The 21,097-nt window shown below is 36.3% G+C and overlaps 4 protein-coding genes and 1 pseudogene across 6 annotated transcripts; 2 read left to right on the top strand and 3 right to left on the bottom strand.

The window, feature by feature from the left end:
• Positions 1 to 210: 210 nt before the first annotated feature.
• Positions 211 to 1,435, top strand: LOC106347869 (glutaredoxin-C1). Its single transcript, XM_013787481.3, has 4 exons — positions 211 to 486; positions 810 to 898; positions 993 to 1,091; positions 1,172 to 1,435. Exons 1-4 carry the CDS (start codon positions 383 to 385, stop codon positions 1,240 to 1,242), a joined length of 363 nt encoding a protein of 120 aa, XP_013642935.2. The 5' UTR covers positions 211 to 382; the 3' UTR covers positions 1,243 to 1,435.
• Positions 1,436 to 1,730: 295 nt separating this feature from the next.
• On the bottom strand, positions 1,731 to 3,051 carry LOC106347868 (diphthine methyltransferase homolog). The gene is made up of 2 exons (XM_013787480.3): positions 2,680 to 3,051; positions 1,731 to 2,599 (listed from the first exon to the last, which is right to left on the bottom strand). The coding sequence occupies exons 1-2, from the start codon at positions 2,984 to 2,986 to the stop codon at positions 1,893 to 1,895; spliced, it is 1,014 nt and encodes a 337-aa protein (XP_013642934.2). The 5' UTR covers positions 2,987 to 3,051; the 3' UTR covers positions 1,731 to 1,892.
• Positions 3,052 to 3,149: 98 nt separating this feature from the next.
• LOC106351852 lies at positions 3,150 to 4,497 on the top strand. Of its 2 annotated transcripts, none has more exons than XM_013791577.3 (5): positions 3,150 to 3,312; positions 3,459 to 3,563; positions 3,691 to 3,946; positions 4,052 to 4,129; positions 4,234 to 4,497. In XM_013791577.3, exons 1-5 carry the CDS (start codon positions 3,274 to 3,276, stop codon positions 4,359 to 4,361), a joined length of 606 nt encoding a protein of 201 aa, XP_013647031.2. In that variant the 5' UTR covers positions 3,150 to 3,273; the 3' UTR covers positions 4,362 to 4,497. The 2 variants fall into 2 exon arrangements, with proteins under 2 accessions (XP_013647031.2, XP_022543237.2); XM_022687516.2 differs by having other exon boundaries at positions 3,201 to 3,312; positions 3,418 to 3,563.
• A 135-nt stretch (positions 4,498 to 4,632) lies between these two features.
• LOC125609978 lies at positions 4,633 to 6,193 on the bottom strand (annotated as a pseudogene).
• Positions 6,194 to 11,986: 5,793 nt separating this feature from the next.
• On the bottom strand, positions 11,987 to 17,105 carry LOC106347866. Of its 2 annotated transcripts, XM_022687515.2 has the most exons (9): positions 16,960 to 17,105; positions 13,428 to 13,785; positions 13,287 to 13,320; positions 13,001 to 13,192; positions 12,831 to 12,920; positions 12,673 to 12,738; positions 12,497 to 12,588; positions 12,368 to 12,415; positions 11,987 to 12,276 (listed from the first exon to the last, which is right to left on the bottom strand). In XM_022687515.2, exons 1-9 carry the CDS (start codon positions 16,964 to 16,966, stop codon positions 12,159 to 12,161), a joined length of 1,005 nt encoding a protein of 334 aa, XP_022543236.2. In that variant the 5' UTR covers positions 16,967 to 17,105; the 3' UTR covers positions 11,987 to 12,158. The 2 variants fall into 2 exon arrangements, with proteins under 2 accessions (XP_022543236.2, XP_013642932.2); XM_013787478.3 differs by lacking the exon at positions 16,960 to 17,105 and having other exon boundaries at positions 13,428 to 14,351.
• Between the last annotated feature and the right edge of the window lie 3,992 nt (positions 17,106 to 21,097).

Here is a 21,097-nt window from a genome sequence, read left to right as displayed (position 1 = left end):
AATCTGTATATTTAATCATGTTTTTATTTAATCATGTTTTATTTAAATTTTTCTTTCTAAAATTATATTAAAAAAATAAATAATAATATTTATATACCTAAAATTCTGCAATGGAACTTACCATTTTGATTCGGATCCTTCATTATTTAAACAAAAACAAAACAAAAAAAAAATAATATTTAATTATATAAGTACTCCGGATGTTCTAAATAGGCACAAAAGTAAACGATTATTTCTTTCTTCTCACAAACTAGAAAAGTATACGATAAAATTCTTTGAACAGCCAGCAAGATTGGGAACGAAAGTCGAGTGAAAGGAATCTATAGGAGTTGTTCTGTCCGATTCCTTCAAAGAATATCTACTGTTTAGGTAAGAGGAAGAGATGGGTTCTATGTTCAGTGGAAATCGATTGAACAAGGAAGAGATGGAGGTTGTCGTGAACAAGGCCAAAGAGATCGTCTCCGCTCACCCGGTCGTTGTCTTCAGGTTGAAATTTCCCATCTTTTTTCGTTTTTTCATCTGTGATGCTCTGTTTGATAACTTGCGTATTTAAGTCTCTATCTCCATGTTTTTGGTTGATCAAGAGCTTCAGTCTTTTCGTTTGCTCTGAGTTTCTGCTTTTATATCATCGTTAATTGCTTTTGAAACTGATGTTATAGTGAAGCTTTTACAAACATAATGGATGCTGCTACTAAATGTTGATTGCGTAGGAGTCTCAAAGTTTTCCCCTTTGCTTTATTATGTCTACTAATTGATTCACATCTCGTTGTTATAATACTTCATCTCGTTGATCATGTTCACTATTGCAGCAAGACTTACTGTGGTTATTGCCAGAGGGTGAAACAGTTGTTGACACAGCTAGGTGCAACTTTTAAAGTACTTGAGCTCGATGAGATGAGTAAGAAACCCAAAATCTCTGTCAACCTGGATTATTATATGTTCCATGCTCTCCTAATTGACAACTAATCAACTAATTGCTCTACTTTTAACAGGTGATGGAGGTGAGATCCAATCAGCTTTATCTGAGTGGACTGGACAGAGCACTGTTCCTAATGTTTTCATCAAAGGCAAACATATCGGTGGATGCGATAGTAAGACAACAACACTGTACAAACTCTCTGCGCATTAATGGCCAGAAGAACTAACTAAAAACATTTGGGTGTATTTGCAGGAGTGATGGAGAGTAACAAGCAAGGCAAGCTTGTGCCTCTACTTACTGAAGCTGGTGCTATCTCCAATTAACTCTTCCCAGCTTGAGTGAAAACTCTGAAACTATAAACAGTGGAAATGAAGAAGAATGTTATATGTTACATATTGTCAAGTACCCAAATAAGGAAAGATACTTGTGGTTTTCACTTTGCTTTAAACAAAACATTAACACTGCTGTGCTGTTTGTGCTCTAGTTTGGTTAATGGAAAACTAATTTGAGTAAAAAGCTTCTTGGAGATTCTTTATAATTGAACCACTTGACATTGCTTTGTCCTGTTATACTGAGAGTACCGGAAAGGTAAGCTTGTATTTTTACGTACTCAAGTGGGTGTACTGATCAAAAGCTTTGATGAACTCTGAAACCTATGTCTTCAAATTGATAGATCGTGATTTCTCCCTTAAACCAAATAAAACGAAACACCCCTTCTCTTTGTCAGACAAAACATCCATAGTTTAGTTTGGTTAATGGAATTAAGGATTTGTGTAGCTTCCTTTTGCTGAATCACTGGAGACTGCAGGTATTGTGCTATAACGATAGTATTGCCTTCTGAAGTTGACAAAGTAAATTACGGACTCTGTGTTGGTTTAACCAGCACACAATCTTGAAGATCTTATTGAAAAAAGCATTGCAATTTGAAATTCAACAATCTAGGCAAACAATTAAAAAAAAGGATCAAGCAACTTCAAATCTCAAACGCAGTTTCAGGCTTCCATAAACGAAGAAGCTTATCATAGAACGAGCAAGTTGCCACAAGACTCCGCTTCTGATCTTTCCCCTTATACCAATCTGCTCCATAAGCAAGAGACTCATGCTTGCTGCAACTCTCCATCACTTCACCTTTCCCACCACCAACCTTAACTACAGCAAAACCATTATGCATACAAGCCACCAAAACAACACCACGCACAGACGGATGGTGCTTGATTCTCCACACTCCTCCACCCAAAGACACCGATACTTCATTCACAGGTCTGGAAACAGACCTCGTGTCCCAAACCCTCAAAGTCTCATCATAACTTCCAGTGAATACAGAGTAAGGCTCACTCGGACTCGGCGAAACGCAGCAAACACCCATTGTGTGAGCTTTCGAATTCTGAAAAACCCGATTGTCCCCTGGATTGTCTCTGATATCCCAGCAGCTGAACTTGCAATCATCTGATCCAGTGTAGACCAAACTAGGGTTGTTGAGATCGAACGAAGCTGTCCAAACCTCAAAGTCGTGTCCTTTCCATTCTTGGACTGTCTCTAGATTGGAATCAGTGAATGAAACAACAGAAGCAGAGCCATCGGATAAACCAACTACAATCGATGTTGATGATTGATCCCAATCGAGATAAAGACACATTGATGAACTGATTTTTTCACCAGCGACTTCTCTCAGACAATAACCTGTTGCAAAGCATAAGACTTTGTCTTAAGACCAAACCAACAAGTGTGTTCCTTTACTGCAATATCGATAAAGTCGTTACCTTTGTCTTCAGTGTCATCGACCTTGTAAACTCTCAAGCACCCATCAGCGTCAGCTTGAGCAAGCGCCAAGCTTTCGCCGCCACCGCGGCTCCAACGGATATCGAAGACTCCGGTGGTGTCGACTTTATGGAGGAGATTCAAACGAGAATGTTCGACGTCGAATAGATAGACGGAGCCGGATCGAGAGGGAAGATCTCCTTCTTGGAGTGTGTAAGTAGAAGCTGCAAGCAAGTTCGCGTGAGGCTCGTGAGGACAGAACTCTACTGCGTCTGCGTTTCCTTCGAGGTAGCAATGAGCTGCGTCCATGGCGACTCTCTCTGCTTTTCCCGGCGGCTAAACAACGAAGCAGAGGACAAAAGGCTAATAATAAAAAGATAACGAAAACGACGTCGTGCCGAAAGTAATAAATAATTTTGGTTTAATCCAACCGGGGAAAACAAATTCATCCGGTTAAATTAGACTTAACCGGTTAAGATTTATCGCCGACGATTAATGGAACTGTTCTGGTCGTCTTCAACAATTACAAAGCGATTGCGGCGGAGAGGAAGATCGGGGATTTATCTTTTTCTCGATACTGTAGTAAATTTTGATCTATGGAAGCGGTAGACAATCCAGAAGAAACCATCCCAGGCGTAAGCTTCTTTTGTTCGAATGCATAGATAAGGATCATTTCTTTGTGATAAGTTCCTTCTTTAGAGGCAATGCGTTGACGATTCGTTGTTTTCGAACAAAGGTAGGGTTTTGAAGTGGTTTATGGTTATTATTACATGAAACACAGAACTCTTCAAGATTAGCTGGGAATCCAAACTGGGGAACAGCAACTGTTGTTGGGATATTTGCTGGAATGTTATATGGAGGCAGCAAAGAGGCTTCTGCTTCTGTGGTATGTCTTCTTTCAATTTATAAAAGACCTAGTTGTTCCTTAATATTTATGTTTCGGTTCCTCTTATCTTTGTGTCTGCTTTGTATTAAACTCAACGCTAAAATTAGTGGCCGTGGTTTTGAAACAGAGCAAGGATGCAGAGGTGATGTTGAAGATGGGTAGTACACAGGACAAGCGAGAGCAACACAGATTGATGCGAGATGCTATGGAGAAACGATTCACCCGGGTCACTCGTGGCTCCCTCATTGGAGGGATGCGTCTCGGGATGTTCACCGCTTCATACTTCAGTCTACAGAACTTTTTAGCTGAGACGCGAGGAGTGCATGATGTTTTCAATTTCGTGGGAGCTGGTTCAGCTACTGCTGCCGTATTTGGCTTAATCAGTAACTTGATACATTCTCCTTTGCACTTATGACTCATTTAGATTCAGCATGCTCACTTCTGTGTCTCCTCCTAACCTCTCTTTATCTCTAATCACAATTGGGTAGTGCCGGGGTCTCTTGCTTGGCGTGCGCGGAATGTGATGCTCGGTTCAGTTCTTGGAGCTACAGTCTGCTTCCCTCTTGGTAACTAATTTGCATCTTGGAATTTACATTGCCCACAAGTCTTTTACCATGTGAAAGGAGTTATATTGGCTTAAACTTAAGTGCATGCCGTATTATTTCAACAGGTTGGTTACAACTGAAGCTCATGGAGAAGGCAAACGAAGGCAACAAACAAGACACGAGCCACATTGGCGAGGTCACAAGTGGTGTTGGTGCTGCTATTGAGAGACTCGAACAACAGTTAAGAAAATAAGAAAGGGAACGTTCACAGTTTTTTTTTGTATGCTAAATTTTCAAGCCGATGGAGAATAAGATAACGAACATAAACACTGTTCTTTTGTTGTTTCGTACAATTTTGTGAGTATACAATATGAAAACGTTGATGGTTATTCTACTCTTTTAGCAATTTACATCACCAGGATTCAATAACACACTCTTTACTTCTATCATTGCTCATACCAGAAGAAGAGAGCTTTCTACTCCAATATTCTACACTTTCACCACTACTAACCCATGCCTCCTCATCATCTTCTTCACTGAAATATTCCACACCTGAATCTATGGCTATAGCATCAGTGCTATCTACGCCATCACCAGCCGCTCCTTTGTTGTATTTGTAGCATCCATGCAGCGAAAGAAGCGAACATAGCTGTAGGTTTTGAGAAAGACTATTAAGGTTTCCTTCCTTTTTTTTTTTATGAACGCTAGACTTTTAATCCATAGTTTACAAATCTATACACTTTACATATGCATGTTTGGAGATATACCAACAAAAGACGATAGTCTTATCAATGCCTGCATCTCTGTTATCATCATTGCTATATTCCGCACCTTTCCTTGTCCGTTCACGTCTAATTCTATTTCCTTCTTGAACAAGATCTATCAATCGTTCTCTGATCAACAATGTGCCTTTTTGACTCACATAGAATAGCTCTGGATGTCTCACTATCAATGCTCTTAGCTTGTTTGGTAACGCAAACTCCTTCCTGAAATGTGTCAGATGGTCTATCCAAGTCCTTTTTTCGCTTCTCAGCCTCAATGGACTCGCTCACTAGACCTTCAGATGATGTCTTGTAAGACACACATCAGGTGATTCTCTGAACTTGATAAAGTAATCTTGGTGTCTCCTCTTCAAATTTAAGCCTTTCCGGAGGGAGATTCAAACGCTTGAACTTCAAAGGACGATCAACAATCAAACCTCTATAATCAACTTCAGGTGATGGCATTTGGTTGGCCAATTAGACAAGCTCCAGTGCTCTTCCATAGGAAGTATCCACAGTCTTGAACTTGTCCGGATGGTCATTGTACAATCGAGACCTGAAGTTAGGAGGGAAACCAAAATCCGGACCAATGTGAACCAGTAAGCAGCATGCGATGAGATGACAACATTGGCAGCTTCTGGAGTTTAGTAGCCAGTTTATCAGACTTGAGATTCAGTTCTTGCATGGCGAAGGTAGATGCAGCTGATTTCATACGGACACAGAGTGTAGATAAAGACTTAGTGGCGGCATTCATTGGCAAATGTGGTGTAGGTGTTGTAAACAGCTTGAAGATAGTGGGATAGCGACAGATCCTGGAGAGAATATAGTTCATGGGTTTTCGATGCCAAGATAATATCTGCATTTGTAGAGGATTTGAACCGAACTCTGTTGGGCTTCACCACATGCTTCTCTAGAGATGGACTCCGGACAATCTTGTGAGATGAACATGAGATGTCAAAAGACAAGCTTGCGATTTTATTTCGGCATGCTTCACCGCATGCTTGGACGAGGTTTTATTTTTTGAACACCAGACTATGAAGGTTTCCCTAGTTACAGATCTACACACTTTACACAATCAAAAATATTTTGTTTCAAGATACATAGAATTTATTAAAACAATATATAGTTGATTCAGTTCTTTTCTTTTAGTCGACTCATTTCCTTCTTTAAATTTTCAAAAACTTTAACTATTTTCAAAATAAAATAGAAATCAATAGTGATAAATTCAAATCACCATAAGAGGGGCACATGTAGCTTTCAAAAAAAAGATGGGTGCATGTATCAAAATATACTTACAGATGGACTGTGGGTATTGCATTATCATGGGGGGTATTGCATTATCATGGGGGGTATTGCATTATCATGGGGGTTAGTAAAAAATGTCTCTAAAGTGTTGTCCTGCGACAAACATAATTTTATTATGTTACATTTTACATGGATTAGATATATGTGAAAATTGTAGGAAATAAAACAAAAATGTGATGTATATAGAAATTAATATTAACGTGTAAACAAGTATTTTACAACGTTTGCTACATGCAGCTGTCACCAATGTTTGATGCAAGATTCAACCGACACTACAAGAAAACAGCGGTATTCTGACGGACATTCCGACGGAAAATGAAATCTTCGGAATATCCCGAGGACTTTCCGAGTATATTCCGAGGAAACACAAAATTTGGTTTCCTCAGAATTTCCTCGAAATATACCGACGGAACTCCGAGGAAATATCATTCCGTCGGAATATTTTTATGGAATACCGAGGAAAATTGTATTCCTCGGAAAAAACCGATGAATTCCGAGGAAATATTATAGACGTTAGAGAGCCGTTGGGGGATTTTAAAAATTCCAAGGAAATTCCGACGAACTAGCCGTTGGCATCGGAATTCCGTCGGAATTTCCTCGGTCTATCGGAAGGATTTTAACTATAAATACAAGCACCCCTCTTCCGCTCCATTCACTCCATATCTTCATCCTCCCTCTCACTCTCTTTACACACGATTTTGATTCATAAAAAAACATGTCTTCTTCAAATTATTTTCGTTCTTGTATCGATCGACCTCATTTGGATCCGAACACGAGATTGCTTACGGAAGAATACCAACGTGGTATAACCGAATTCATGGGGTTAGTTCACCGACAACCGGAAGCAAAAGCATGTATGTTAAGATGTCCTTGCTCTAATTGTAAAAATAAAAAGGTTATTAAAGAGTGGGATGTTTGGACTCATCTATATTTGAGTGGGTTTACACGAAGTTACAAAATTTGGTATCATCATGGGAAAACTGATTATGAACATGGTAGTACTAGCGAACCTCAGCCAGCGGTTAGATTAGAAGAACCAATTAGAACGGATGTAGATTATGGTGTAGGTACTGAGCAGATGGTAAATGATCATTTTAGAGGGGAAGATTTACCCAATGCAGAAGCTAGGAGATTTTATGATATGTTGGATGCTGGAAAGCAACCATTGTACGAAGGTTGCAGAGATGGTCATTCAGCTTTATCATCTGCTACAAGATTGATGGACATTAAAACGGATTATAATTTGGCTGAAGACTGTGTGGATGCGATTGCTGATTATATAAAAGGTATTGTACCCGAAGATAATGTAGCTCCTGGTTCATACTACGAGGTTCAGAAACTCGAAACTGGTCTTGGTTTATCGTATCAGGTAATAGATGTATGCAGAGATAACTGCATGATTTATTGGAGAGCGGATGAACAGCGGGTTTCATGCAAATTTTGTGGGAAGCCTCGTTATAAAGATACGAGTGGAAGAGATCCAGTGCCATATAAAAGGATGTGGTATTTGCCTTTGACGGAAAGGTTGCAGAGGTTGTATCTGTCTGAACGTACAGCGCAACCAATGAGATGGCATGCGGAGCACTCAACAGATAGTGAGATCAGACATCCTTCAGATGCAAATGCGTGGAAGTATTTCCAATCAAAGTATCCCGACTTTGCGTACTGATGGTTTCAGCCCGTTTGGCAAGAGTGGAAGACAGTATTCTCTAAGGCCAGTCATTCTTACACCATACAACCTACCCCCAAACTTGTGCTTGCGACGAGAGTTTTTGTTTCTCTCGATTCTCGTTCCCGGACCAGAGCATCCTAAGAGATCACTTGATGTATTTCTTCAGCCACTAATATATGAGTTGCAACAACTATGGGCTCAAGGTGCTGAAACATACGATGTTTCGTATAAAGAAAACTTTCAAATGCGGGCAGTACTAATGTGGACAATAAGTGATTTTCCAGCATATGGTATGTTATCTGGATGGACAACGCATGGAAGGCTATCATGTCCATATTGTCAAGATAACACTGATGCTTTCCAACTAAAACACGGAAGGAAAACGTGTTGGTTTGACTGTCACTGGAGATTCCTACCACCAGATCATCCATATCGTAGAAGTAGGAATTTGTTTACGAAGAACAAGAGGGTGTTTGACAGTCCACCTCCGGAAATTTGTGGGAAAGATTTGAAGACACAACTTAGGGATTTTGTTGCAGAAAGGACGCCAGACGTTGGTGGACATGAGCGTTTTCCGGTAGATGGTGTTGGAGACCTACATAACTGGCACAAAAAAAAGTATTTTCTGGGATCTGCCATACTGGGAGGATCATCTACTAAGGCATAATTTAGATGTCATGCATATTGAGAAGAACTTTTTTGACAATCTCATGAACACGATCCTTAATGTTCAAGGTAAAACAAAGGATAATTTGAAGTCAAGACTGGATTTAGTCGATATATGTGCTCGTTCAGAACTTCATGTTGATGAGAATGGTAGGGCTCCTTTTCCCATATACCGACTTGATGCAGCGGGAAAGGATGCGTTCTTTGATTGGATTTCAAACGATGTGGAATTTCCAGACGGTTACTCATCTAATTTGCGTAACTGTATCGACAAAAAGGAAGGAAAGTTTACTGGCTTGAAAAACCACGATTGCCATGTAATGATGCGGCGCCTCCTTCCGTTTGCCTTCAAAGAACTATTACCACGAAATGTTCATGAAGCAATTGCAGGGATAAGTGGTTTTTTTCAAAAACTCGGAATGTTTTATTTTTATTTGTACAACTTTGAATATTATCTAATATGTTTTCAATTTTAATTTTATATTTTCGAATTTAAATTTAAAAAATTTTAATTTTAAAAAAAATAAAAAAAAATTTCGAAAAAAATAATTTATTTTTAAAAAATAATTTTTTTTCGAAATTCCGAGGAAAAGCACCCTCGGAAATTTCCAACAAACTTTTCCTCGGAATAAGTCGTCGGAATATACCGAGGGACGGTTCCTCGGAAATTCCCGATGAAAATTCCGAGGAAGGTTTCGTCGGAACTTCCGAGGATTGGACCATCGGAAATTCCATCGAAATATTCCGAGGAAGACCTCCCTCGGTATATTCCGAGGAACTTTCCGACGAACTTATTGTCCTCGGAGTTTCTTCGGAAATTCATTTCCTCGGAATTCCGTCGGAAATTTCCGAGGGATTTCCGAGGAAAAATGAATTTCCGAAGAGTTATTTCCGAGGACTTTTTTCGTCGGTATGTCCTCGGAATAGCATTATTCCGACGACATACCGACGATTTTTTCGCTCAGTATGCCGCTGTTTTCTTGTAGTGCGACATTGCAGCAAAATTTATAGGCTGTTCTTCTTTTTCTTCCTCCCAACGAACTAAGTCTACACTAAATCCAGGGCCATCCCATAATTTTGAGTGGCCTAAAGTAAAAAAAAAACTTTTTGTGGCCTCTTATACAAATACCAACAATAAATAGTAACAAACAACCCATACAAAAGTACAGGGCCGGCTCAGTGGGGGGGGGGGGGGGACAAGCGGTGCGACCGCCCCGGACCCAAGCCCGTGTTCTTCGTATGATAATAATTAAGGGGTTTAATTTTTTTATAAATCTATATTTTTATATATAAAAAAATTATAAATATAATAAATCAAGATAAAAAGGGTCCAAAATTATTTGATATGTATATAGTTTTATTTTCATTACAAATATATACAAAATATTAAATATTAAATTTTATATATATTTTAAATATTATATGTATATAAATTTTAGAGGGTAAATTTTTTTTTTTTTTGCCCTAGGACCCTGCAAAAATATATAGAGTCATCGAATGGTAAAAAAATAAAACTATGTTGGAAAAAGGAAGATAGAACTACGATATGCTCAATTACAAGAAAAAAACTACGATCTTCTAACTCAAATTAAACTATTAAACCATCTGACCTAAACTAGTACTCAGTGACATGTGGCTTTAATGTTTTGTTTATATTTTGTGGCGTAAAGCAGATGCTTTAGTTGTCTTATAGCAGGGACGGGCCTGACTAAATCTCTAGCAAAGAATTAAGAATAGGAGAAAGGGAGGTTTGAAAGGTTAGATGATGTATGCTCTTAGTTCTTCAGATGCTTTGAAAAATGTAAATTTGATGTTTGTATCTCCAAATACACTCAAAGAATTGATAATGGAATCTAAGTTTCATTTAAGCTTTGATTAATACCTAGCACAATTGCTATATAATTACGTTTCCATTTATAATCTTGAGAAGATTACAACTGATTAGTTTTAAAAATCTATCTTTGATACTTAAGGAGAACCATATGCCTCTTTATCGTGGTAAGCATAAGATAATCATGAAGAGTGAAATAGAGGACACCTAAGTTAGACAGAGTCGAAAGAGATGATAACACTTCATAATTAATTAACTTATGAATTATAGTATGGTTTTGGACGGTGTAAAACACTTAAAATTAGTTCTCACAAGCAATGCTCTTAACTTGTTTGGTAATGCAAATTCCTTCATAAAATGTGTCAAATGGTTAATAAAATTCCTTTTCTGGATCCTTAACACAATACTTCTCTTACAACTGCTCACATTCGCTTCTCGCCTCAATTGACTCGCTCTCTAGACATTCAGATGACATATTGTAAGGACATACAGCAGGTGATTCTCTGAACTTGATCAAGTAATCTTGGTGTCTCCTCATCAAGTTTTTATTGTCCATGTGATCAGCGGATAATATATTGAGCTAAACAATAACCTTTTCTCTTATCACATGAAGAACTTTTTCATGTTTAGTGTGTTAAGATTAGATGGACAAAGAAATCAATTACCGCATTACTCTGAAATCTTTGGATTCAGCATCAGTAAGACAATAGGTACAACCAGTGATGAAACCTGTTACCAAGTCAGTAGTTCCTGGAAGCACTTATCTTTTCGTTTCTAGTCTATGTTTCAATTTAAAGCAGTATTTATTTTTGCTTGTTAAAACAATCGTATTATTCATTGTAATTTTAATTTATACGATGTTTTTAAAATTTATTAAATGTCATAATAGCAACGGTTTAGCTGTAGTATGTGGTTCAGCCCAATTCTCTTTAATCATTGGGCTAAATGCGACGGATCCAAGCTGATACATGTAGCACACAAGAGGAGCGTTTGTTCGCCAATTCGACCTACCAATTCTCTGACAACAGTATGCAACAGTGTATTGAACTTGTGTTGAAATCTTGTGTTATTTTGGGTTTTGTTATATTTGAACTCATGTTTGAATCAATGATATTTTCAGATGTTTGGTTATAATCGGTTTAATTTGATATTTTCCGTTTGTTTGGTTATATATGATTATATTTGGTTGTTAAAATCCAAAACTGGACCGGTCCCAAAGTATAATCGGTTTTTGTTTGTTTCAACCGAACCAATCCGAACCCGGTTGATTCCGAACTGATACCATACTGGAAATTTGAAAAAATCGAATGGTACTTGTACACTAAGATCCGAAAGTCTGAACACCCGATTCAACCGAACCTAAACCGATCGGTAGACCAAACGCCCAGTCTTAATACATAATTAAGATCATGAAAAAGTAAAATAAATAAATATTTGTTTTTGTTCATTTGTCTTTTATTCATTTTCTTCTCCTTCTCCCCAAAAATAGATGAATAATTACTGCATTTGGCTCTTTTAACATTTTTCTAATCTAGAGATTTGGCTCTTTTAACATTTTTCTATTTCTCTAAATTGTCAGATTCTTCAAACAAGCTTATACAGAAATGCATCTTGCACCTACGTCCGTGGAGATAGAATAATACTATATCACCTCTTATTTTGATATGAGAAAAGAATTAATCATATTTATAATTAAGCATGAGTTTGTTGCTTCACACTTTTTTTTGGTTTCCTTAATGTATCTTTTAAACAAAAAAAACCTCTGTCTACTTAAATTAATTTTCCAATCAAACGTGGTTGCTTTCTTGGAAGCTACTACCGAGGACTCTGGTAAGACTCAGGGAACCATCTCTGAAGAAGCCGATGTTTTAGCTTCACCAACAAGGCAAAGGCTCCGTAGCATGGCAAATGCATCACTGCAACTGAGAAATACCTGAAAAAAAGTTGCCGCGTCATTTGAATGTAATTAGCCCCAACGAAATAATGGAGAAAATTGAAAAACTATAGTAAAGCTTTTAAGTTACCATAGTGGAGCATAGTGTGATGATAAGTCCAGGAAGGGGTAAGGCCACCTATTGATAAACAGTAAGGAGTGATTATTACTGTTAAAAGATTACATTAAAAAAATCAGTGTAATTTGTACGAAGTGTTACCATATATGGACTAACGAGTGGAGAGTCCATTGGAATAAAACATAAGCTATAGTCCATGAGAAGAAGTAAGCAATTCTGAAGCATGGGAAGCTCTGTAATAATGAAAAATCAAGAATCAAATAAGAATCTATATAAATAAGAGTATAAAGAAACTACTGCAGGAATCTGAGATTTACCAAAGAATTCAAAGCAGCATCACCAAGCAAGAAAATGGCGTTAAGAGAATGCATGTTGATCACCAACTGCAATATTGAACATATACACTTTTATATTTTGAATTGATCATCAAATGTATTTGTATAATGAATTAAAAATGACTCATTAGATTACTTACAACATTAAGGCTATAATCATGAATCTCAAGGAAAGGAACAAGGATGAACCAGAACACACAGTCAGTGAGCAAAACTGCACCTGCATTCATCTGTTTCACACAATATCCAATCAAGAAATCATTTTAAAAAATCTGATAATCTCTTGTGCATTAATTTTGATTTAATTTACCTGAAAAATTATCTGGAAAACATATCCCCAAAAATTAGCTGGATTACTAGAGTATTGACTCTCTTGAAGAGTATTATCAGAGCCTTTGGATCTTGCTCTCTCCGAGTCTATGGCTTCAATGCTATCTACTCTATCGCCAGCAGCTCTTTTGTTGTATTTGTAGCATCCATGCAGCGAAAGAAGCGAACCTAGCTGTTAAAAGAATAAAAGACTAATGTAAGAAACTTGACTAATGTCACAAACAAGTTACTAACAAAGTAAACATGTTATGAGACAGTAACATTACTCCAAAATAGAGAGTGATCAAAGCAAAAGTCCACCTGCAAATCAAAACAAACAAACAAAAACATTAGAGACCACACAAAAAAAAAAAACAGAACAGAGATATTAGTTTTCTTATCTACTACCACAAGAGAGGATGGCTTACTGAGTATAGTAGAAGAAGATGGTAGGTCCATCAACAAGGCCAATAATGATCAGCATAATGAGAAGAACGAAGAAGGCAACAGCTCTAAAAGCAAGAAGCCAAGCCGGGTGAATATTGCGTAGACAAGGCCTCCAAGTCTCGTCTTCATATACATTCCCCGACCACTCTTTCTCCCCTCCGTCTCCGCCGTTTCCGGTTCGTTTCAGGCGAAAGCCTTCGTATTTGAATATGAGAAAAGCGGTGATCACCATCGCTAGAGCCATCCATACGCAGCAGATCGTAACCCTCCAGTTAAACCAGTAGCTTGATGATGTTGTGTCCACTGTTGTTGTTGATGGATGCCAAGCATCTTTTAACTCTGTGTATGAAGATGGTGATGATAATGCAGCCATTTTCAGATAAAGTTTCAGTCTTTAAAGAGAAAAGAGATAAGTTTTGTTTCAATGTTGAGAAGAAACAAATACAGAGTAAAAGACAGTGTTTAGAATAAATAAAAAGAAAGAGATTTTAAAACAATGTTTAGGGGAATTTGAAATCTTGAGTCACGAGGTGATTAAAGATGTGTGATGAAGGAAAGGGAGAGAGATTCGAAGCTTTTTAAAACATGTGTTCTTCTTGCTACATAAAAGATGTAGAAAACCATTACTTAAAAACAAAACTAGCTGATCAGGTTTGAAAGAACAATGTTTTAATAAAAGGAAAAGGAGAAAGAAAGTGAATAAAGAAGAAGAAGAGGGAGCTGAATTCGAAGCCAAGGAAAGAGATGATCCTTGTGATAAAAATGCATAAAGCCTGTGATTGTGTAAGAGGACACGATTCTTTGCTTCTCTGCTTTAGGAAAGACAAGTATATTTATACAGAGAGAGAGCAGCAAAGAAAGAGTTAAATAGTATTTACCATGAGTTATATAGTTTTTACCCTCTATATTTTCAACCATAAATAAATAAATAACGCATGAACAATGTAGCATAGTGTTTCACTATTGAAAAATGTATGCAGATTAATTTAATTTTTCACGTATTTAAAAAAATAAGGTAATGGATTCGAGACAATCGGGTGAGGATATATATGTCTTGAAGGAAAATGTTTATTTTTATTTTCTTTTTGGCATATACTCAAATTGATGCACTGGTACATGAGAATATATAAATACATCTACGTGGATAAATGGTTGAATATGTATATGGAGGTTTGTTTAGATGCTCAGAGGATAGAGAATCTATAAAGATGTAAATAAATATTAAGGCATCTCAATGTGGAGGAGTCTCAATCTTTTTGCAAATACCCAAAAAAGAGAGTATAAAAAGCTATAAACTCTCAAACAGACATCGGGACGTATGAATTGTTTATGTGTCCTTTCCCTTTCGTTATATATTTAATATACGCATGTATCTATATTGAATAGGTTGGGAGATTCCATGTGGGGAGGAGTCGCAGAAGTCGGAAATGCTTTGTGTTTAGTTAGGTTATATATCGTTGTAGTTATAATTCCACCACTCACAGAAAGAAAAGGGAATAAATATATTCAATATTAAAATTTAGTAAAATAAAGGATATGTTTGGGAGCTCTCAAAAGAATTGTGAATCGTTGGATTTTGACGATTTTGACGTATCATTGACAACTAGAAATTAACGAAGGGAACAGCTTTTGTTGTGGCTATTTTTTTTTACCAAGAGAAAAATGTAATGATATGTTGCTTTTGGTCAAAGGCAGAGACTGCGTGAGCAAGTGGGACCCATCGAACCCGAACCGACGACTTTAATGAGGTTTCAGTCTTACATGCAAAGACCAGAGCGTAGGGCCCGTTCTCGTTGTATGTTTTGAGAACAAATATTACGAGTTCGAAACTTGTATGGAAAGCTATTTGGAAATGGATCACGTGGTGTTACTGGTGTAGATACCGGCGATGAATGAACATTTGAGAATATGGCTAATGGCTAGTGTATTAAGCGTGATTTTGTATAGTTTGACACAATTATAAACTCAACATGAGAAAGAGAGAGTTTTTTAAAATTGAGAAAGAGGATACAGTTAATCACAGAGCGATAATATTTATACACAAGAAATGGTCTATACCAAAACACTAATTTCCGATGTAGGTGCATTGTGGTTCCTTATTACTATCCTGAACAAGAACGATGACCACTAGATGCTGAAATATTTGCTGTGTTGTGTTTTATGGAATACTCCATATATGTGATATATATATGGCTTACAAGTTACAACCTAATTAATTAATTTTTGGTTTAACAGGGATAGATTACTGTCTAATTGGTTTATACCTGCGCCTTCTAAATCATTCTAGATATGTAGAAGATCATTATTATAAAACATAAAATGTAATTTTCACAAAAGTTAGATATGTAAACACTGACTGATTTCTCAGTTTAATAGTGGAATATATTATCTATAATGTTTAAAATAAACTAAAAATATTGGAAAATACAGTGGCTATTTCTAGTGGGGTTTACTTGTTTTAGATTTTCCTGATGATAATAATGCATGACTTGCTGAATACGGTAAAAATCAGGTACAATTACATTAAGAAAAGTTGTCTATATTGAATAGGCGATCCATCATGAGGAATGCTTATTGGTAACTTTCAAACAACAATTTTTCAAAAAAAAAAAAACTTTCAAACAACAAGAAAGACAAATATCTGCAATAAAAAATTAAACCAAAACATACGATACTAGTGGGCCAACCTAGGGAAATGCTTATTGGTAATTCCAAAAGATTTTGATGCCTAATGTTGTAAGACTTTTATCCTTAACTTACAACAGCCAATGCAGTTTATGCATATAATTTGTTTGAAAAACATACTAATACATAGTAGAATGTGAAATTAGTAAATCCATAAGAAAAAAAAAATATATATATAGTTTTATGTTATTCTATAGTGTTATAAGAACGTGATAATAGGTGAGGCTACAGGTCAGTCACGTAGGTTAAAGAGAGGAACAGAGAATACATGTGTGACAGAGAGACAGCTGTGACAAACAGAACCAAAAGAGCGTGCGAGAGACGATAGCGACGCGTCTTGGCCACTATAAGTAAACGCGTTTGCAACAAAAACTACCGTTATTTTCACGTCGCTACTTATTACATTCCATTTTCAAAACGACAACACACACTACCAACAGTTTTTCTATCTCTTGTCTCTATTAATTGATGAACAAAGTCACAAGGTTTCTTCCACAATTTGTATTCTTTAAATACATACCACACATACGAAAACACATTCAAATAAATATAATTGTAAGCAAATGTATTTTTTCATTCCACTATTAATAAACAAAAATTGTCGACGACAGTAATGATAGCAGACTTAGCAGTACTGTATATAAGGATGAATACATGTACTGTACTTGGTAAAGAGATAGGCAGTGGGTTGGTATTTATACCGCACTATAATAGAATAAAATTTTATATAAAAACCGAAAATAACATTTTGAAGATTGACAAAAATGCGTCTCGATGGTTTCATGAGAAAATGCAAAATTAAGGATATTATAGAAGGATATTTGGTACCTTTCATTGATTCCAATTTTCTTGCAAGGTGGAAAAGAGAGAATGAATCGCCCAAAAGAAAAAAATATTGGAACAAACCAAAAGATGATGTTTATATAACCAACAAAAATATTGAAATGTGTAACAAACAAATTATGTAAATGAAATTTAAGAAAGGGTGGAAAGCATGAGGAGCTTTAAAGACAATGAGAGGAGCCTTGCCAGATTGGGGTTTACACAAGGTAGTTAGTTAGCTTAGCTTACATGTTTCAAGTGCTTTTGTTCTCCAAAGCAAGAATCATGTGTCCTAATTCCCTTTCTTTTTCTTAACAAACTCTAAGAAAATCAAGAGTTTTGTATATATTGTTATACATGTTTTTCGTCGAGACGCCGCATACAATTTTTTTTTGAACAACACAATATTATTTTTAAAAAGTTCAATTTCAAAGTTAATTAAACTCTTCATAGATTTTCACTTTGTCAAAATCATTTTTCATTTTTTTTATTTTAAACTTGCACCATGTTTACATTACATGTGAATCTAAATAATTTTTGTCTTAACATTCTAAAAATTAGAATGTTAACTTTTCTATAAAAAAAACTTTGCATTGTGTAAATGGAAAGTTAAACGCACAAAAATCATCTAAGTGTTTGCATAGTTTGTGTAAACAGAAATAATAATAGCTACTAGTGGGACATGTTATTGGGCTTGGACTGGTGAAATCTAAAGAGTTTGGACCTGAAGCAAAAGATATTATTATGTCATAAATACCGCGGGACTCAACGGACGCATCAGAAGGTTTTTGTCTCCTTCACTAAAATCAGTGTTAGGGTTAGAGGGAGCACTTTTTCTTTCGCTAACAAGCAAACACGACCAGAACGACATTTCGTAGAGCTTTCTCGATCATCATCAGAAAAACAAAACGCTCAACCTTAGAGATGAAAAACATAATGTATATATCTTCTGATCCATCTTCAATTATGTTTTACTTCTTTCTAAATCAAAATTAGATGTGGATGTTTGCAGAGTGAAGGCAAACACAGATGTGCTAACAAATTTCGAAGTGCTTGACTTAATAAATTCAAAACGTGCATCAAAGGACACTACAAGAGTTATAGCTGCAGTTGCTAGATCAGAATACAAGGTCTATTTTGACTTTAACCTTAAAATGGATTTAATGAAGGAGCTAAAGACTATTTTTTGTTTGCAAGTCAAATGTTCTTTCAGGTATGTGATTATTTGAATGAGACTGTTGCTTCCACTCAAACACTAGAGAGCGTTACAACATTCTCTAACAAGTGCAAAGATTTTAAACTCACAAAAGTTGAGATTCTCAATATAATCAATATCCGGCCATCTGTAGATTTCAAAGCCTTACTGGATCCGGTATGTGGTTTCTTTTTCTTGTTCTTACTATCTTCTTTACCAAATCTCGTCATCATATCTAACGTTACATATGTTTTTATTCTCTCTTACGGGTTTCATAGTGTTTTAACCTTTGCTGATTGTTACTTATTGTAGATCATTGCGGAGCCCAAAGAACGGGGGATCGATATAGATGGAATACTAGAGCTCGTGCAAGATTTGCTACCACCTCTTCATGTGGTGGAAACTTAAATGGAAAAAGACCAAGATGAAACAAACAACAGTGGAGAATCGTAACATGCAACTCCAATTTTTAATTTTTGAGTTTTTTTTTACAACAAAAGGCTAGTCAACCTAAGAAGATTCCAAATCCGTTAGCCATTTCGGAGGAACTGAATCAACATAAACCATAGCAGAAGGAATCTTTCGAGCACCACGTGCCAGCTTATCCATCATTTTGTTTTTCCCCTTAGGGTATGTTGGATAGAGAAAGTCTGAAAAAAATTCCTTACATCGCAAGAATTCGTCCATATGTGTAGAAAACGTCGGCCACTTTGTATAAGGAGATGCCATCTTCACCAGTTGAGAACAGTCAGTTGCGAACACCACCTCTGAGATATGAAGGGTCTTCATATACTTCATTGCCCAAATGAACGCTTCACATTCAGCATGTAAAGGTGACAGACTCATGCGTATGTTCATGGCTTCAATCATAGTGTTAGTAGATCATTCCTTCCTATAAAACAACCTTGTCCTGTAAAAATATCTTGTTCTTTCTATGCTTCATCAATGTAATACCAATTGGTGCCATTTAAAATTTGATTCCCAGGCAATTCCGAAAAGACTGAGTTGAGGGTTCTTTAATTTGAGGTTCAGCCCATAAAGCACCTTCAATCTATGCCTTTCTTAGAATATCATGTGGATCTTTGGTTTTTATTTTTAAAAATCTTATCATTACGATTTTTCCAAATATACCACAATATTCATGGAAAATAGCTTAAGTCTGGTTCTTTAGGTGGTCTCCAAAATAGATAATCTATATTGGTAAAACACTGATGGACTAGGAAAAATTTGTGGATGAGATAAAATATTTGAAATCGTTCAAATCTGAAGTGCTGGAAGACATTTAACGAGAATATCATTAATTGATTCTTTTTTAGTTTCATATATGTGATATTGCATGTCACATTCGATACCACGAAATTGTATATTTTTTGTAACTCGTAAGCTACCTGAGATGATCTTCCAAACAAAATCTCCGTGAATAGGCTAACAAAAATTTTGTATCTAGACCAAAAATATCCTTGCTGAGATCCTAAATCAGAATAAAGTTTTTCCACATAATGTCCTGATTTAACGATATATCTACCATTATTACAAGAAATATGAATATTGATAGTAGTTGGCTATAGCACGAATTTATCAACTACTACTAAAAATGCCAAAATTGGATTATAATTCTATTATAGCATTAAATTCACGCTAGGAAAGAATTTCATTAAGCTGAAAGCAAAATCAGGTTCGTAGCTAGAATGTCATTTTGGAAGCAAAATTTCACATTACACTTTTGAACTAAGAAACGCTCTTATATCTGAACGGGGCTATTGGCACCCAAAAACTGAGTTTTGGTAGAAATGGTTTTTTGTTTTCCAAAACATTTCCGTTTTACAAAGAAGAAGAAAAATCATTATCTCTATCTTCTTCTTCTTCATTGTTTACTTGAAGAAACACATATGGATTGGCCTTGTTCAAAGTCAAAACTCAGAACCCTAATCCGTCAAGCCGCTGGATTTCGTCGTCGACCTAGATCTGCTAAACAACAATCTCTAAGAAACAGAAGATGAATCCTCGGACAAGTATGGCTCAGCGTGAAGACATCATTAGAAGAACTGTCTGATATTGACCAACAGGTTTGTAAAAAGCTTCCACCTTTCTTCAATGGTTCACTTCCACAGACTTATGCTATCTTAATTTTTTTTGGGTTTAGGTCACTGAGGAGCAGCTTGATAGTTTGTTCATCGGCTTTGGGGAGGTCTAAGTCTCTTCTACAAGTTCATCTTTGTTTGTTTGTGGTGTCTTCTTTGTCATGACTGGTTTTGGTTTTTGACTGTTTCATCACATTCGAGCTCTGTCACAGCCAATCTAAGGCACTCTCTTAACTTGTTAAAAGCACGATTGAATTTAGATTCTCGCTAGGGGTAATTCTGTATCAGAGTCTCGAGATTTGTGGGGTTTGTTGAGTTGATGATGTGTGGTTGTACTTGTACGTTCGGTGATCATCTTGTAGACTCTACTAGTATGCTTTTATTTTGTTCGTTTGCGTAAAGCTGAGAGAACTTTAATTTGGTCCCTAGCCTTGTGTCGGCTTTTCTTACTATCTTACTATATAATATCTATGAAGAAAACATCTTGAACTACTAGTTAAGAACTGAGCTTGTCTTGTGTCTCAATCGCATTGTGCTGTCACTGTTATTGAAACTGCAGTTTGATAACTGTGTGTGGTGAGCTCTTATTTGGTCTTTCTATGATCTGATGAGACTTTGCGTGATTCTTCTTGAGTTTGGATTTCTTAGTTTTCTTTATGTGTGTTGTTGTTCATTCTTAACTCTCTATTTAACGTACTCTTTCGTAAGTGATCTATCTGTACTAGTAGAATATTCAATTGAGTTAGTGAAACAACAATAGAGAATGGGAAAGGAAACAAGCGAGTTTTGAGCTTGTTTTATTTTGTTGACACTGAAGTTTGATGGGTTTCTTCTTATTGCAGAACAGATATGGCGTTGTGGCAAATGC

This window comes from Brassica napus, chromosome A6, assembly GCF_020379485.1.
Source record: "Brassica napus cultivar Da-Ae chromosome A6, Da-Ae, whole genome shotgun sequence".
Lineage (NCBI taxonomy): Eukaryota > Viridiplantae > Streptophyta > Magnoliopsida > Brassicales > Brassicaceae > Brassica > Brassica napus.
This window is presented reverse-complemented; position numbering and strand designations above follow the sequence as displayed.